The 19,264-nt window shown below is 41.8% G+C and overlaps 2 protein-coding genes across 8 annotated transcripts in view; one reads left to right on the plus strand and one right to left on the minus strand.

The window, feature by feature from the left end:
- Window positions 1–2,315, plus strand: part of LOC117246131 (E3 ubiquitin-protein ligase RNF19A-like) — a 6,752-nt gene extending 4,437 nt beyond the window's left edge. Inside the window, exons 3-4 of the mRNA XM_033609874.2 lie at window positions 666–836; window positions 950–2,315. Of these exons, the coding sequence (XP_033465765.1) occupies window positions 666–836; window positions 950–1,405 (627 nt within the window). The 3' untranslated portion in view covers window positions 1,406–2,315. The remainder of the gene's footprint in view (window positions 1–665; window positions 837–949) is intronic.
- Window positions 1,706–13,722, minus strand: LOC117246132 (ubiquitin carboxyl-terminal hydrolase 47-like). Of its 7 annotated transcripts, none has more exons than XM_078164837.1 (14): window positions 13,602–13,670; window positions 13,028–13,081; window positions 12,833–12,904; window positions 11,980–12,085; window positions 11,650–11,762; window positions 11,454–11,524; window positions 10,906–11,034; window positions 8,858–8,953; window positions 8,628–8,756; window positions 8,423–8,551; window positions 8,266–8,303; window positions 7,959–8,146; window positions 2,447–2,512; window positions 1,706–2,315 (listed from the first exon to the last, which is right to left on the minus strand). In XM_078164837.1, exons 3-14 carry the CDS (start codon window positions 12,882–12,884, stop codon window positions 2,197–2,199), a joined length of 1,236 nt encoding a protein of 411 aa, XP_078020963.1. In that variant the 5' UTR covers window positions 12,885–12,904; window positions 13,028–13,081; window positions 13,602–13,670; the 3' UTR covers window positions 1,706–2,196. The 7 variants fall into 7 exon arrangements, with proteins under 7 accessions (XP_078020963.1, XP_078020964.1, XP_078020961.1 ...); XM_078164838.1 differs by having other exon boundaries at window positions 12,994–13,081; window positions 13,602–13,622; XM_078164835.1 differs by lacking the exon at window positions 13,028–13,081 and having other exon boundaries at window positions 13,602–13,717.
- Between the last annotated feature and the right edge of the window lie 5,542 nt (window positions 13,723–19,264).

Consider the following 19,264-nt stretch of genomic DNA (forward strand, 5'->3'; position numbering starts at 1 on the left):
TTTTGACCCAGTCGTCGAGCCGTCACAATTTGGCCCTTACGCTTGCCCATTTTTCCTGCCTCTAACACATCAACTTTGAGGACAAAATGTTCACTTGCTGCCTAATATATCCCACCCACTAACATGATGAGGAGATAGTCAGTGTTGTTCACTTCAAGCCATGTGTAAGGTAAGGTAAAGGAGGTTGTTGGGTCGGTGCGGGGAGCAGTGAGAGCTGGCATGAGGGTAGTGCCTCTGGGATGCCAGAGATCACTGTGTAGCCTCCTGGAGGTGTTGTGGGACCAACTAGATGAAACACTGGTGAAAGGAGGTTCCCACCTGATTACGACACTGCCCAGAAATAAGGACAAGTGGGAAGGAGTTCAAAATACGTTACCTTCAAAGCTAAATGTGGCTGCACCACTATGCCCAAGAGAGTGTTTGTGGGGAGTTAAAGTGGATGGTGTAAAATCTGGAGGAATACGACGTCTGTTAACACTGGCATTGCTTTTTGGAAAAATGATCATGTGTATGAACTGGAAACTTTCTTTTAATCTACATTTTAATGATTCTACAAAGATCAAATACAGACACGAGCTTCCTTCCTTTTTTGTCTCTCCAAGTGTCAGAAGCCAGCAGTGAGTTTGTTATGATCCTAAACTGCTCCTTCTCTTTGTTGTTTTAAGGGTAAATACAATTTCAGATGTCCTGCCGTGGTGGAGGGGACCAAACTGTGCAATAAGCCATGGTCGTACCAGGAGGTGCGCAGACTGGCTGATTTGTCTGTTGAGGAAATGAAGCACTTTGAGGAGACCATGGCTCTCCTGGCTGCTGCGGAGTACTGCGAAATGCAGCCAGTAAGTGGTCCAGTGGGGTTTGAAAGTTGAATATTATTGACTGTGTTATTTAGAACTAAAAACAAATGCTGTGTTTGATGATGTGTTCTCCTTGTCAATGTTTTCCACATCAGTGCCCAAAGTGCAAAACGAATGTGGAGAGGAAGGATCTCTCCAACCTGTGTGTCCGCTGCATCATATGCACAGCCGACCAGAAGAAGACCTACCACTTCTGCTGGCAGTGTCAGAGGGAGTGGAAAGGTCCAGGCCCTCGATCTGACCGCTGCGACAATGACGGCTGCTTCAACAGGGACCTGCAGCTTCTGCAGACATGCAAGACCATCAGTCTGCCCTCAGTGACGGGGGTCACCGCCTGCCCCTCGGTCCGGGCCTGTCCTACATGCGGCGTGAGGGTGGAACACAGTCAACAATACTGCAAAAACATCACCTGCCCTCGCTGCCATGTGGAGTTCTGTTTCGTCTGCCTGAAACTAAAACGTGAATGTTCAGTGACCAGCTCGCCATATAAGATCTGTCCCAGTGGTGTGGCTCCCAGACAGACATCTATCCCTGTGTGGCAGAGAAAGTGAAAAATGGGCCTGTCTACATATATGTAAAAATGAACTCTTAACGCTCACTGATACGAATGTGACAGATAAACATACTCTAATCCAAAACAAGTGTAACTTTTTTTTTCTTTTTACATCTGGCCTACACTGCCTCCCTCTGGCTGGACTGTGAACTGCACCTGATGTTTTATCACCATGCATTAAACTACTGATAATGTTACTTATGATAAATTCTGTATCTACAAAATGAAACTGCTTGAAAAAGTTAATTTTGATTTCGATTGAGAAACATTCTGATCACTCAATAAAATCACAGAAATCTTCATGCATTGTAAAAATTTGTATTGTCTTTATTCACATTTACAAAGCATCTAGAAACCTAGTTTTTCCTTTTAGATCAGTGCTGCAACATTTCGCTGGTTAAATGTGGTTGACAGAAGAAGATGTTCAACATACAGCTTTGTTATCAAAGTATGATTCATGTTTAAAATTTTACAAAGTTGGTGCATGTTTTAAATTCATCAAATCAGAGCTGATGTGTCTTTAAAAGGAAAAAACATCATCAGGATCAAACAAAATAAAACGTTCTCTGATCACTATCACAACACATCAAAAGTCACCACAACCTCTCTGCTGGCTACAACATGTATGTACACAAGATTGGATATATATGATTTTTTTTTTAAGCTAACCACTGCACCCCCGTGCTGCCCATTTTCACTTCTGTGTTGATCAAACCATCAATAAGCTCTGTCTCACATCAAACCTCAGTGTTTAACTTCTTTTCACATTGTGCCTTCCTCTCTTCTCCTTCACCCTGGGAATGAATTTTCTATGAGTCTTTTCTCATCTGTCCCTCCCCCTCTTTTTTTTTTTACACATTTTTTTTTCTTTTCAGCTGCATCATCTGTCCCACTTGAGTTTATACAGCCTGTGGGTTTGAAGGAAAAGTATTTTATTCAATAATTCATTCAGGAGAAAAAAAAACAATGCTGTTGATATTTGACAGATTAATTTCTTTTACCTTACATAATACATTTCAAAGAAGTGAGTGATACTTACATAAACACTTAAAAAATGATCTTAATTTAGAGCAACATTGTCCCCTCTTTGGTGCAGCATCTGATTCTAAACAAAGATAATTTGCTGTCAAAGATCTGGAAGCATACAATATTTGACTGAATTAAATGATTAAACTTGTTATAAATGCAGAATTCTTTTGTAGTGGATGTCTAACATTGGGTCAAATGACATGGACTTTTATTGAGCAAAATTAATTTGAACTAAAAATATTTTAATAAATTTCAAAAATATTCACTTCAAACCTGTGGCTACCCCAACTGGGCCTTTGCAAAAACCTCTAAGAGACCCAGAGCAGACAGAGAGGAAGAGACACAAAAACAAAACAACATCATCATTCCTTATGTCGCAGGAGTGTCTGAGAAACTCAGGAGGATTTTCAACAAACCCCACATCAGTCTATGCTTTAAACCCAGTAACACACTGAGACAGAAGCTCGTCCACCCAAAGGACAAAACACCCAGACATAAGCAGAGTAATGTAGCGTATGCTGTTCAGTGCAGCCAGAAATGCACAGATTTGTATAATTGAGGAAACAAAACAACTGTTAAGAGGCATTCTTTTATGTTGTGTACTCAATTTGCTATGTGACTATTGTGTGACTGCTGTTTACTTAAGGGCAATATTTTGTGTTCACCACAGTGAGGCGCAAGTCTACAAGTATGCTCCGTCATCACATTTTTTTTTGTTTAGGCCATGCCCAGTCATGTTCTGTCAGAGGTTGGAGTTCATTCCCTCCGTGACTGAAGAAAATGTGAGGTCTCCAATAAATGTGCCGCACAGGCTAAAGATTATTATTGCCTCCGTCAGATTATTCCCCGAGTTCAACGCTGGTGAGGCTGCGGACCTCAACAACAACCACTCCACAAGCACATGGCACTGCACAGGAGAGCCAGCCCCTGAGGTCAAGACTCAGCTGTCCACTTACATCTACAGGAGAAGGGACACTCCTTCGAGGACAGCAATGTGCACATCTTGGCCAGGGAGGAAAGATGGTTTGAAAGAGGCTTGAAAGAAGCCATGTAGCCTATGTCAAACTGAAATGACCACTGTGGCACTGACACACCAAACCGACGTCAGAGAACTAGCGGCGACGAAGCCAACTGTTCTGTCGCCCCACGTCGCCCTGTGTCAGTTGCATTTGAACACACTACAGACTACATCCGACGGCCAAGTAGCACGTACGTTCTGCGCCTGCATGAGAGAGAGTGGAGTGAGAGAGTGGTATATCCTGACAGCCGAGGTGTTACCTATCTGTCCAGCCCAGCACCGCAGCACCTCCACGGACTATTACATTCAGACGGTCCCGGTGTTTTCTCCACAGGCTCCATTTAACTCAGCTGCCCGATAAACCCGCTGCTTCTTCCTACCTGAATAACAAACCAGGGCTCAGTGCTCCGGTTGGATCCAAACGGAGAGCTGGGGCTAGCTGGGAGGCTAGCGGAGGCTAACTGGCTGTGCTCCCCTTTGGTCATGCTGCGGCTATTCAGGTTAAAGTGGGAAGAAGCAGCGGGTCTGTTGGGCAGCTGAGTGAAGTGGAGCCTGAGGAGGAGGCACTGGTTAGCCCTGGTTTCACTACAGACAGATTCACTCGCTACAGTGGAGAGGGAATAAAACCTAAACAGCCAATCAGAGTGATCTCTCTCACCGACAAGCCGCCGATTCAACATGCTCATTCGGCCGAAAAGCCACCGACGCCAAAGGGCCGACGGTGTGGGACACACCGCAAAAACTAGGCCGACAGACACTCACCGACGGACCGACTTTGGTCGACAGCCGGCCGTCGGCTTGGTGTGTCAGGGCCTTTAAACAGAGGGGGTGGGCTATGACACCACTTATCACCCACTTACAATGCAGTCTTGGGATCCCTCCCCAGATGACTTAACACCAGTTCTCACCTGGGCTGCATCCCAAGTCTCTTATTTTATACTGCTAACACCATCTTTAAGGCCATCTCATAGCCGTTTCTCAATATGCGTTCTTGTGCGGACTTGTGTTCTTGTGGACTTGTGACACGTCATCAGTCACAGCCCGAGTATTGTTCCAATGTGTTCTCGCCACACCCATTTCACCGGGGATGCATCGGAGCAGACTTGTGTGGACTTCAGACAGCCAGGTATCCCAGCATGCATTTCGCAACAGTCATCGGAAAATGACAAGTGAGGGAAAGGCGCACAATTGTAAGCCATAATTACCAATATGTTACTGTTGTGTTGTCACAGAACGTAGTGTTTTCATGCGTAGTTTAAACGTCAGACCCGTGGTCGATGTTTTAATATAGAGCCCAGTTGAATGTGGCTGAGGTCCGCTAGATGACAGCGGTGTCAGCGCTCATAGATAATAAACGTGTGTATGAGCGCTCAGGCTGCCCCACCGAGAGCAGCCTCTCTCAGGTAGTCCTTTTGAAATTCGTGGCTGATATCTCTGCAGTGGTTAAATATGAGATGTAATTTGTTTGGGGTATGTCTAATGGGCAACATTCAGTCTCAGTATAAGATATATTCTTATATTATTAAATGTTGTAACATGTTATTGTTCTTTGCATTCTTTTGCTTATTTAGGCCTGTATGTGTTTTTACCATTCAATAATGATTTTAAGAATTTATTGTAATTTATTTATTGTATTTAAAGATTGTCTTTATTGTAGTATTTATTCAACAGCATTTTAAATATTGATTATCTGATATGAATTGTATACCTGATGTCTGAAGTGTGGCTGAATAAAATTCTCCTCTTCATATTTGACCTGTTTGATCCATTTATATTGGTGAGGACAGACTAAATGAGAAACTGCTGTCAGTGTAATCCAGTACAGTTCAACAGCACCACAATCTACAGCTCAACACTTCAATAAAATGTTAGACTGAATATTAAACTGCTGTTGTTTTTTCAAGGTGTACCAAGTAAACTGTCAAGTCTCCATAAAAATGTAGACAGAAAGCATAATGATGAGACAAATGCAGTGATGGACAGTAACTAAGTATATTTACAAGTAGATACTGTACAAATTTGATGTACTTTGGGTATTTCCATTTACTTAGAGGGAAATACTGTACATTCTACTCAAGCTACATTTATTTGATAGCTATAGTTACTTTTCAGATAGTTTGTTTTATATGTTGTTGTTTCATATTTACAAGTTGCTGTGTGTTGTTATAGATTAGACTAGTACACCAGTGAAAGGTGTTAAAATTAGTTCTACCATGACAACATTTAAATGCTGCTTACATGTAGCCTACGTGTAAATTGATCCATTAATACTCAATACATATTCATGTATATGATGATTACAACACTTGAAGTTAGGTGACTCTGCATCACGAGTACTTTGAACTTTTAACTTTTAACTTTAAGCAGGCCTACATTTTGCTGACGATACTTTTACTCAAGTCAGATTTGCAGCACTTTTACTTGTGACTGAGTTTTTGTTCTTTGTTGTGATATTCCTGGGTACTTTGTCCACAACTGGACAAACATATCGAACAGACATGCAAGCATCGCACGTCTCATCCTCCGTCTCATCCCCCGCTGTCTTTCTGGGATCTGCCTCCTCAGCTGGGCAGCCTCCTCCTCAGCCTGCAGGTAAGGCTACAGCAATCCTGCTGCAATAACTGCGCCAAGACGCCTTCTCCGATCCGTTATTGATTTTTGATTTCCATCTCGCCAATGCTCACGATCACAATAACCCCCCTGCACTTGACTTTTGATTATAATCAGAAGCCAGCTGTGGAGAAAAGGTTTTAAAATACATTTTATGAAAATATTTTGGCTATTTATATGTTTTTGTATGTTTTTATATGTTGTTTATATATGTTGAAACGTTAAAAACATATAGGCCTACATATTAATTTCTTACAATGTCTATGAAAAGACGCAGGGCTGGGCTGTGTTTACATTGTTTTATTCTAAATGCAGGTATACAACACAGTACAACAAGCCAAGGCGAGTGGAGGTGGTGATATCATCAAGTTAGCTGCTGTTCCATAAGCAGAAATGACTGTACTCCCGTCCTCCCGTTCTTGGGAAGTCCGGACTCTCGCGTGGACTTGCCAAGTCCGAACTGCCAAACTTGAGTATTGAGAAACGGTTCTTGTCTCTTATTCCTGCCAGTAAGGAGTTAGCATTAGGAGTTAGGAGGGATCTGTTAGGTGCGATGAGTAAGGTAACACGAGAGCTTTTTCAGTTTGAGGCCATGACGTATAAATACCCGCCCCCTACATCTGGCCCATTTGAACGAGATGGCGGAGAAACAGCGCAAGTGTACCCGTTACACGCATTCTTTGCAATGAAACGCTGTAATTCACATGCCTACGTGACTACAAAGAGTAACGTTAATGATATTTCCTGCAAGACTGTCATGTTGTAATTAAGTTTATTTCATTCACAACCCGTTGCGTTGTTCAGCGGACTGTCGGTGATGTGTGGCTGTTAAATGTGCAGCTGCTCATGTCCAGAACCACACGTGTTGATATAACACCAGGCGCGCGCGCACACACACACACACACACACAAACATATTTGCCCATCATTAATTGTCCTGCATGTCATGTGAGTGGAATAATGTTTAATAGCCTGTAATATTAATTATTAATATTAATATTAATTAATATTATTACTTTCATTAATGTTGTTGTAAACTACTGTAATTGCCGTCTGTCCTGCATCTCTGTCTCTCTCTCTCTGTCTCATTGTGTCACACGGATTACAGTTAATTTATTATGTTGATCTGTTCTGTACGACATCTATTGCACGTCTGTCCGTCCTGGAAGAGGGATCCCTCCTCAGTTGCTCTTCCTGAGGTTTCTACCGTTTTACGGCTTTGATCAGCGAATATAATGGGACTTGGGATGTACGCCAAATGCTGGCTCCTTATGCAGCAGATCCAGCTGTGCCGCTGTCATCAGAAACGGACGTAGCTTTAGTAAGGTCATCTCATGTCTCTTATCAGCAATCCTCGCTCCTCACTCCTAACTCCTGACTCCTTGCATGTTTTCGTAAGTGGAAGGGACTAAACAGTTAGGTAAGGTGGCTAGATAAGGTGGTTAGCAGTAATTTTAAGAGACTTGGGATGCAGCCCTGGACCCTTCTAGCTGTGGATAAACAGGAAACAGCTGATAGCAGGAATTAGTGAGCAGCTAGTAGCAAGAGGGAAACGCAAACCTGACAGACACTGTAAAGATGAGCAACTGGGGAGACAAGGAATTGCGCGCCCTCCTTGCACTCACAAACGAAGAGGCCATTAACTGTCAGATGACGGGAACGGTGAAGAACAGGCCGACTTATGAGAGAATCGCCGAAGGACTGACCAGCCGCGGCTTCCCTCCCACGTCACTGTTTACGTCACATGCCGTCACAAGACTCTTTAAATGTGCATGTGGAAATGTTGATAGCTCATAGGTCTACATCTTTCAGCATGATTCCTGCTCATGTTAGAAACTTTCTGCACATTCAAAACATATATCTGTATTCTCTGAGAAAACTCTTTCTGCATTACCCTTCTCTCCTCCAGCCTGATGGCCTGATGCCTCATGTCTTTTCATCTGCACATCATCTTCTTCATTCTGTCCTGTTTTTCTCTTCTTTTCATTTCCAGTGTCCCTTTCTCCTCCACTTCTTGACATGATTTCTCTGTGTATTGATTTAATGTTACCTCTGTACATGAGCAGATATGCAGTCTGGGACCTGGTGAACAATAATCTAAAGTTACTGTTTGCATAGAACAACAAAAATATGACAAAACCAAGTCAACACTTCTGGAAAATGTAATAAATCTCATTCACTATTGATAATATTTAACATACTTGTAAGTTGAGGTTTTTGCAAATGGCTGTTGTTTAACCTGCATCATTGAAAGAATGAACACTGTCAACAAATTAGCATTTCATTTCAAATCTTTCTGTTGGTTTGTTTTGAGTGTGTACAGCCCTAATGGAGTAGAGGAAGTAAAGTCCCCCTCACCTTGCTGACGTGAGCGTCATTAAACTCATACCAGGTTTTGTCCTCACTGCACAGGATGGTGGCTGTGTAATGTCCTCCTCTCAGACTGCTGTTGTGATGCACCATCCCATACAGTTTGTACTCCTTGTCCTGCAGTGAAGAACACTGTTATGTATATGAAGATTTTAAAAGCAAACAAAAGAAATTTAAAGTTACCTCCCCTTGCCTTTCTCTGTAACGTTCGTGGCACGTCGACACAGCGGTGTGATTTGAAATATGACATGGTCCTGTAGTCAAAGTCAAATCTCTTGAGGAGAAGAATCAGAATCTGAGGATATGTCACCATCTCACATCCCTAAATAACACAAGAAAGTTTAAAGTAAACAAACATACAAGGTGATTATGTGATTCCAGTATAAATTTTGCTCAGGCTGCAGTTAATGTTTGAAAACTCACAGTGGTCGCTTCTGTTTTCTCTTCACATTCGTTGCAGTACACCATGTTGTCTCCACTGAATGATTTCTGCTGGAAAATTCTTTCAAAGCCTTCTCCCTGTAAAAACACGTTATAACAAAGTCCACATCCTACAAAAATGCTACATAGTATTTATTTTGGCAGTTGATCTGTGACCAAGTAAACATTTACCACCTATTTTGGCTGGACGGCAGACACGAGGCCAGCCCCTTTAATCACAACAATCTGTCTGCGTGACTGACTGACTGAATGAGTGGGTGATGAAGTTACACCATTGGTCGCAGTGACTGATAACTAGTGTTTGTGTTTCCCCACTGACTGTTGCTCTTTCAAAGTGAATAAGTACTGACAGGCTGACAGTCTTGTATTAGGTCTACAGTATTCCTCATTTTGTGTAACAAGTGTGGCCTGGTAGCATGGCGGAATTAGCAACCTAGATAGCTAACTAGCCAGCTGCAGTTGAAATGCCATTTTTGGACAGGAAAGAGAGGATCACCTCACCAGTTTGTTTACAGAACAACCGTGTCTGGATGACACAAGCCTTACATTCATTTAAATGTTATTGAATATTACGTGTTACAATGTCAGACAGGTGTCACCACCACTATGAGGAGAAAGTGGAAACGGGAGACTGATTGAAATTTAAGTGTGTATTATGTGATTAAATGTCAGAACAGGTGCCACCACAATAATAAAATTCTCCTTTTGGTATTCACCGCCGATAGGATGTTTTACAAACTATTGATATTGGTGGAACTTAGGCTACACCCCTAAATGAAGTTTAAGAGGGCAGGGTTGTGTTTTATCGAGATAAAGGAAGTTTGATCAGTTCCAAAGAAAGCAGATCCCCTCTGCTGTGTGACTGTCTTAGTGTAATGTTCTACCATTTTAACATGTATTTATGTTCATTTTTGGGCTGGATCACAACAAAAGGGACAACTCATGGATGTATGAAGAGACCTGGATACAGCGTGAAGGCTGGGCCCCATTCATTCCTAAAAGTTGCTCAGTGGCGCATGTAGCCAAAATGGCTCAACTGCTGCGTATTAAATTACCCAGATGATCACACAGCAGGCGCGATAGAGACTTTCACCAGCCAAGCCAGCTACCTACGGTTTAGCATGCTGCTAACTTGAATGGGAATAAAATTTCAAATTCAAATTCAATTCAAATGTAGCAAAGTACAATAGGCTACTTCAGTCAAAATTTACTTCAATAAAAGTAAAATTACAGATTTCAAAAACTACTGAAAAAATTACAAATTACACAAAAAAACTACTCAATTACAGTTACTTCCCACCTCTGACTACCCAGATGGTGCACTCAAAATGGTCAAGAAATTGAGGAACTATGGACACTTTTCGCCCTCAATGGTCGCCATCTTGGCTACGTAGCGGAAGGGGAGGGACCACTTTTCAAACTGGAAATAGCGACCGTGAACGTCGCTGCATTGTACAAATCTACATGTGTTTTTTGCACTAAGCATCACTATACTGTTGTCGGGTATAAGCCAGCAGTATGTTTATTGGGTTAATTTAGCAGTCTGTAATGATTTGGTACCACAAACGATAACGCTAATGCTAATGCTAATGCTAATGCTAGTTTGCTAACTAGCTAATTTGCGGTCATCATTTCCGGTAAGTGCACAACGACCGTGGTTGGTGTGAGACATCACTACCCTGTCAAAATGTGCGCACTACACCAATGAGTACATAGTGCGTATAGTATACTACATGGCAGTATGTGGTTTGAGACCCACCATATGTGTCAGCCCTGTGATAGTCAGGGCTGCAAGGACACTAACTGCTCTGACAATTAATTTATAAATCCAGCTTCCTTGCTCGTGCACTAACCCTAACCCTAGTATCACTTTTTGACTAGGCACATTTAATAAATTGTGTTTAAAATGTAACTAATGGCTTGATTGATGGTGAATCATTGACTTATAACTGATGCTTTATGAATCAGTTGTAAGTCAGTGGATGCTATGTTAAAATACTAAAGTAGAATTTTGATCTCTGGCTGCTTACCACACTGTAGGTTCTATCATCATGGGTATCTTTTAGTGACAGAGGAAGAGTCCAGAATGGATTAGTCTCTTCAATGATGCTGTGGCCTTCGGTACATTTTGTTGTGTATCTCAGCTGTCCTTTGAAAACCTTGAGAGAGAAATATCACTTATAACACAGCTTTCTGATTAGTTTCTGATTAGATTCTTATGGAGGCACATTGGTGCCACGCTAGGAAAAGAAAACATCAGTATCAGGTCATAACATGAAAAGTTTCATATTATAACATGTTTTTCATGTTTTTACAAGGTATTTTTTATGTTATAACAAGAAACCTTTTGTTATAACAAGATACGGTTTTACAAGATATTTTCATGTTTTCAGAAGAAACTTTTCTTGTTTTAACATTATGCTTATTTACTTTGCAACGTGAAATGTTTCATGTTATAACGTGATCCCATATCACATTATTATAATGTGTCATTCTTGTTATTTTGTGATAACTTAACATATTGTTATAATGTAAAACGTATGTAAGAGGAAATAGTGTTGGAGAACAGTTCTCTCACCTCAGAGGCCTGTGGGCTGACTTTCTGTAAAATCATCTCCAGGCATTCAGCTGCATCACGTTGCTGACAAACTGAAAATGATGTGGAAATTTTAATCCAGCAAAACATCTCAGTGAACCTACAGCTGCTATTTGACTTTCCCTCCTGTTGTTATTTAACACGTTTTTTTTTTTTTAACTGATCACTGGCCACTCACCGTTTTTAATCTTCAAACTCTTTGTGATATTTTCTGTTCCAGATGTAGTTTCTTTCAGTCTTTTAAAGAGGTTTCTCAGCTCTTCATCTGTGACCTGTGATTTTGGATTCAACCTTAAGGAAGAGGGGAGTTTACTGATGACTGTCTGTTTAAATATTATAATGTTAAAAGTGTTACTCACAGACCAGAACGTCTGATTTTCCTTTGGACAGCTTACTTCCTCACCAAACAGCACCATCTCCTAATACACTCAGCTGCATCACTGTGTCTGGTTAATACTCGACATAATTGTCTTCCTGCTTCTATTTTCTACAGATGAAAGTTTCAAACCTGTCATGGATCTCTGGTGTCATGAAGAGAACTTGCAGGACACTGTTGAGGTAACATGTGGCGCCCTGGTTGTACAGACCATAATGACCTCCCTGTGGCTGTCTTACTTTAATGGAAAGAAAATCACAGTGTCATTACACCATCTTCATTAACTTATAGACGTGCAAACAAATCAGAGTGGTAGGAGAGCACACAGAGCCGGATCGAGCACATTCGACACCCTAAAGGTTCCTCAGCAACTTGTGTAAAAGTTACAAAACAATCCATTGTGCCTCACAGGGATGTCCGTACACTTGGAATAATAACACAGCTTGTTGGTTAATATGTTTCAACTGTACATGACTGTTAGGAAACCAGTTCATCTCATTGTTATGGACAGCCAGGTGCCACATAGTGAAAAGCAGAGAAAAGAAAAAAAACAACAACAACAGGTGTGGTTCAGTGAGTAAGCATTAGCCAGCTCACATGATTGTACAAGGATTCATGGGAAACAGTTGGTTGTATCATTTATGTTGTGTACAAATGGGATTCATGAACAGGCCAGTTTATCTTTGCTAACAATATTTTGGATTCTTGTTAATGTGTTTTTCAGACACATTACATTTGGGGAACAAAAACCCTGAAATTATCAAACAGTAATGTACAATTGATAAAAGTGCTCATTGTATATGATTTCCCCATAAAATTACACTTATTTTACCATATTTAGCAATACTTATGTAATATTAAGTATTTTGATGAAACCAAATACAGGTATATATTTTATCTGCACAGTGACACCTGCATCATCACCTATCATCCACAAAGTGGCCTGTAATAATCTTTTGTACATCACCTGCATCTTTTTAATCACCTTTTCGTTTCTTCCTCTCTGCTTTTGTCACCTCATCCTGGGAGCTGGCCATCTTTCCTTTTGAATCTGCCCCTGAAAGTGTTATTGCATTTTACTATTTCATTTATCTGGAAAAATTCAGTTCCATTTCAGTCTTGCAAATAGTTAAATGTAGATATTACAATGCACAGCAACACTTAAGGCCTTGTGGCATACAGTCTGGTCCAGGAGGTGGCGCTATTACTCCACTTGTTTATGCTCACTCTTCAGCTGTAATAAATGTACATGACACCACAGGAATCATTTCGTCATCAAATATAATGTCTGTAAACAACATAATGGTTGCATGTTTGCAAATATTTAGTCTTATAAATTGGTTTATTTCTCCAGAAGTGTTGATTTAGTTCTAATGATTTGCATGGTCCTGCTCATTTTAAGTCTCATGATTGAGATAATCTTGTAAAAATAATTGTGATTAACAACTTCTCTGAAACAGTCCAAAAAGAAGTCATTGAGCTTAACAAATGTCAAGGCTTGCATTTAAGGTGTTTTGGGTGGTGTGGTGCACCCTTGATACATTTCTGAAACGGTTCCGAAAATGATTAGCCTATGAAACAAACGCTTAGGCAAAACACCTGCATTGTTGTTTCGCACTGCCCACAGTGACACTGACTGTTGTCCGTGTATTGGCTGTGTTGACACCTCACACCGATTACAAACTACTCAGAATCACTTTAACATGATAAAAGAACATTTATGCGAAGATCAGACAAAATGTGGGAATACTTACTGACAGCGGACCATCAGACAAGACATCGGTAAGTCCCATCTGAGGATTGTTCCCTGTCAGTGTCAACCTGTCGCTCAGTGACAGCCTCCGTCGCGTCATGAGACTTGCTTATTACATTATAGGAAATGGGGCCGAGCCAGTTTATGTTTCAGGAAACTCAAGGCAGCATTCAAATTTATACTTAGGCTACTGTATAATTTAACTGTCTTATAATTTTGATGATTCAATGTTACAAAAATGTTTTCAAATGGTCACAGAACTATGTTTCTGTTTTGCTAAAATATTGGAAACTCTGTTTACTCTGTTTTTGTAAGAATCATTTCACTGGACTTTTCTTTATGTTCTTTAATCACATCTCGTCACAGTATGTATTTTGATCTCCATATCTTTTTTTCAATTTATTAATTTCCATTGTTTTATCATTGTTTTTATGGGACAATTCTGTTTTCTTCCAACATAACATTCATTTTCCTGTAAAATAAAGATACAGAAATTTATACTATTGCTTTGAATAAATGATTTCTGTTTAAGCAGTGATGCAGAGTGCTACATCCAAAGTGAGCTTTGTAAGTGTAGTCAGGATCACAATAAACAGACTGGCTAATAAGGATAACCGTTGTGGTAAAACAATTAAAATGCATGTGTACCTGCTGAATCATAGTTCAACCATCCTAAGATAACCAAAAGGAGCCACAGTGACCTTCATACCCTCTTTGATATGGGAGTAGGTTCAGGCCATCTCATCATAAAGATTAATAAAACCTTTATGTGTCTTGAGAAGTGCAGGAAAAAAAGTTATGACTGTAATTGTTGCAAAGAAGAGTCATAAAAACACTTCTTTATTATCTTGTTTTTCCAACAGTTTAGGGCGGCCGACATGCAATCTTGGAACCCTTTGGCTATTGGTCTGATAACAATAAGCCATCTGACGACATTAAGCCTCTGGGAGCAATGGTCAATCCAGTGTAGCAAGCCAACATCCAGGCAAATACTTCCTCTTCCATGCGCTGGTTGTTTTGGCTAATCTCTCTAAATGATATTGGAGTCAACGTGATGTTACAACATTGCCACCATTTTGGAGGGAAAGGAAGTGTGTAGTCTCTGGTCTGTACACTGCAAAATCTTGAGTGAGCATCAGCTTTCTAGTTAATTTGACAACCATAAGATACATTTTAATAGAGGGGTATTGAAGCAATATGGTATTCAATTATTTTGAAGCCTGGGATCATGCCTTAGGTTGTTTTACATGATACCACTGCATTTGGGTTAACTTGAAAAATGGCCAAGCCCCGGCTAATAATAACCACTGTTGGGATTACTGAACTCCATAGATTATTTGTTCATTTATGCAGCCTTAAAGTGGAAATGTAACAGACATTTCCTGTAAACTCAGCTCACTCAAATGGTGGCTGAGACCTCATGTTCATTGTCCTATAAGACAAAGAAAAGAAAGTTGAACTCAGTCTTCCAGGGTACTTCAAGTTTCAGACCTCAGTGTGAAGTCACACTAAGGTTCCCAGTCTTTATTCACTATTGGTCACTGTTGCATGTGACCCACGACATCACCAAGTCAGTATAAGGGGAAAAGACTCCATTCTTCCATCTCCTTCTCTTGGGACCTCGACCAAGGTAGGGTTGTGCAGCTGGAGCCCTCCCCTGCTTTTCTCACCTTGGCTCCCAGCAGGAGTTGCAGCCTAGCTGCTAACTCTGTAAGGACACACTGCACAGCCAGATTCCTCTGACATGCAACATTGCACAGTACGGACTGTTTCAGGAACCACAATTCTTTCCAGCATTCCTCATCCACAATGGACAGGATCACTGGTTAAAGGGAAATTTCGGTTTATTTCAACCTGTCTCCTATCATCCTAAATTTGTTTCAAGTGACTAGTGACATAAAAATAATAGTTAGCATGGCTGGTCAGGCTGAGGAGGCGCGGCTTTGTCAAGCCAGGTGTAACTTATTCAGGTGAGTGCACTCCATGGCTTTCTTAAATAGACCCCGAGATCGATCACAGGGCTACAGACTCTGTCCCACCCACAGAAACCGCCCTCTTCATACAAGGTACATTATTCCAGTATACTATACATGGAATCAATCATTTTATTCATTCATTAATCAACCAGTGGTGTTATGTGGACGGTCTGACTTTGGATTGTCTTGCAGTGTAAAACAAATTGACAAATTAAAAGAAAAACCTCAAGGAAATTGGACTTAGAAATTAAGAAACTAGAGCAAGAAGTGATTTTAATGCACATTGTAAGCATGACGCAATGTATTAATCAGTGTCATTTCTCTCTTTCTCTCCCCAGCTCCAATCAGACAGCCTTTTAGTGAGTTTTTTTTTTTTTTTTGTTAAAAAAAAAGCTGCCTTAAAATAGTTGCCTTTTTGCAGTTCTTATCAAATAGCTGCTCATAGCAGGGTTGTTGAAAATAGCTGCCTTTTGCAGTTTCATTAAATAGCTGCTTATGTCAGGATTGTATTCATGTTTTGTTTTTATAAAAAGTATAAATCGCTTAAGATAAAAGCAAGTCATCTGAGGGAGCAGATAGCAGTGGCAGATGTCAAGCTCCAGTGTGAAAAGAGAAAGCTGCAGGATGTGGAGCTTGACAGACAAAAGAAAGACCTTAAGGAAACTGGACTTGGAAATTAAGAAACTAGAGAAAGAAGTAAGTGACTTTAATGCACATTGTAAGCAAGACTGTGAAGCAATGTATTAGTCAATATTATTTCTCTCTTTCTCTCCACAGCTCAAAGCAGACAGTGACTGATTTTAATATTTTTCATTTAAATAAAATGAGGTCAAAGAATATTGTGGTTTCATCTTCATGTTTTCATGAAGATGAAACCAGCGTTAAATCAACGACGTTGCAACATCGTAGGGTACGTGGCTACGCAGAAGGCTCGCCGTAGCCCCCGGCGTAGCCTGACGTGCACCTCCCCAAAAATGTAACTACACGTTGAGGCGATGCAGACCCAGCGCAGACCGAGAGGGCTGTGATTGGTTTGCTTGGTAGCAACGCATTTCCGGTTCCGTATTTCCAGATTGCGCCATCCCCGCCATCTTTAAACATCTTCTGTTGCGATGTAGATGTTGCAGTATTAAGGCCCATTTATGCTCAACGTTCAACACAGATACGGATGGAGCCGTCTGTCCGTGCTCCGCGTTCATCTCTCTGTGACCAGAAAAGCCGGAAGCTAAACAAAGAATCAACTAGAGACGACGATAACCATTCAGGAAAGGAATGCAGCCTCCTACCGCTCTGGCGGTGAATTGCACCGCGACAAAATGGAGTGACGGAGAAGTTCGAAGGGTTCACGACGGCGTCACGGCAACGACGTAGGTACGTCGTAGGTACGCTGCAGGACTATAAATCAGGCTTAACTTTGCACTTGAAGGTTGCCCGTTCACATTTAGGTAGTACTTGTTTCTGTTCTCAGATATAGTTATATTTTTACATTCAAACAAAACATGCTATTCATCTCCCAGGTGGCCATCATTACACAAATTACAAAACCTTTCAATCCTTTCCAGGTCCTTGTATCTACCTGTTATTTTAGGAAGTCTATCATTAGAAATTCGAAAGTTATAGATGGCCTGACTATACTTCTTGTTTTCGCAGAGTAAATATTTTCCAAACTTAAAATCCTCTTTAAATTCACAATATAAATCACATGAGGACATGCTCTGTTCATAACGCCACTTCTGTACAAACTGATCCTTTAACCTCTGCTCAACTGCCATCTTCAGCCATTTAATGTTATCACATCTCTAGTCTGACCAAACATAAGAAAAAATGCGTTCATCTAATATTTGCTTAACAAAAGAAATCCATGGTGATACATATAGTCCATTAATATATAAGTTAAATAGACAGTTATACATCACCCTACTAATCTTTGTTTCCTTCCCCATCACTAAACTCCCCCATTAACCAATAATTCTTTTTTTTGATATCAATATATAATGGGTATCTTCCAAGTTCGCCATAAATCATATTACAAGTTGACATTTTAACTTTCAAAATATACTTTCTAAAATTATTCAACAGCACAACATAGTTAAGAGTTTGGAGTCTAGACTCCGGCCTCATCGCTCCCTGTAGATATGCTTACATGAGATATTGGGGAGTGATGATTAAATATTCCCTTCGCAAAACTGCTTTAATGCAGAGCCTAGCACTACTGATATGATGATTTCTATGTGTGGGCTTAGGCACCGGCGGCTATATGGCCATTCCCCACGAGCTCTCTGGCTACAAGGGAAATGTACCAACTAGTGAAACTGTTATGTGTGGGCCGATAGGCACCAGCTGCTATGTGGCCATTCCCCATGAGCTCCTCAGCTAGGGAAAAGTACCATCTGGGAGCAGCAGTTCTTCTAAGCACATTAACAGATGCTAAGCCGGATGAATACTCTAACCCAGCAAACCACCTGATTTGCAATAACAGAATTAGACAGCAAGCAGCTACGAATATTTATTTATGCATTAAGGGTTGCATAAGCCCATGACCTTTTGCGCAGACAAGATATCCGTCGTCCTCCGCTTATCCGGGTTGCGGGGGCAGCAGCCTCAGCAGACAGTCCTCTCCCCAGCCACTTCTGTCAGTTCTTCCGAGGGAACCCCGAGGCGTTCCCAGGCCAGCCGGACGATGTAATCCCCCCAGTGTGTCCTGGGTGGCCCCGAGGTCTCCTCCCAGTTGGACATGCCTGAAACACCTCCCAAGGGAGGCGTCCGGAAGGCATCCTTACCAGATCCCCGAACCACCTCAACTGGCTCCTGTCAGTGTGGAGGAGCAGCCGCTCTACTCCGAGTCCCTCCCAGATGTCCGAGCTCCTCACCCTATCCCTAAGGCTGAGCCCAGCCACCCTGCGGAGGAAACTCATTTTGGATGCTTGTACTCGCGATCTCATTCTTTCGGTCACTACCCAGAGCTCGTGACCATAGGTGAGGGTTGGAATATAGATCGCCCGGTAAATCGAGAGCTTCACTTTCTGGCTAAGCTCCCTCTTCACCACGACGGACCGGTTAAGCGCCTGCATCACTGCTGACGCTGCCCCAATCCGCCTGTCAATCTCCCGCTCCATCCTACCCTCACTTGTGAACAAGATTCCAAGATACTTAAACTCCTCCACCTGAGGAAGGACCTCCCCCCCGACCCGGCGTGGGCAATCCACCCTTTTCCGGCTGAGGACCATGGCCTCAGACTTGGAGGTGCTGATTCTCATCCCAGCCGCTTCGCACTTGGCTGCGAACCGTCCCAGCAAGAGCTGGAGGTCACTGTTCGATGGAGCTAGGAGGATCACGTCATCCTCAAAAAGCAGGGACGAGATCCTCCCGTCACCGTCCACCACTCGGCTGCGCCTAGAAATTCTGTTATGAAAGTTATGAACAGAACCGGTGACAAAGGGCAGCCCTGGCGGAGTCCAACTCTCACCGGGAACAGGTCCGACTTACTGCCGGCCACGCGAACCAGACTCGCGCTCCTTCAGTACAGGGACAGGATGGCCCTTAGCAAGGGGCCACCCACCCCATACTCCCGGAGCACCCCCCGTAGGATGCCCCTGGGGACACTGTCATAAGCCTTCTCCAAATCCACAAAACACATGCGGACTGGTTGGGCGAACTCCCATGCCCCCACCAGCACCCTGGCAAGGGT

This window comes from Epinephelus lanceolatus, chromosome 22 (assembly GCF_041903045.1).
Source record: "Epinephelus lanceolatus isolate andai-2023 chromosome 22, ASM4190304v1, whole genome shotgun sequence".
NCBI lineage: Eukaryota > Metazoa > Chordata > Actinopteri > Perciformes > Serranidae > Epinephelus > Epinephelus lanceolatus.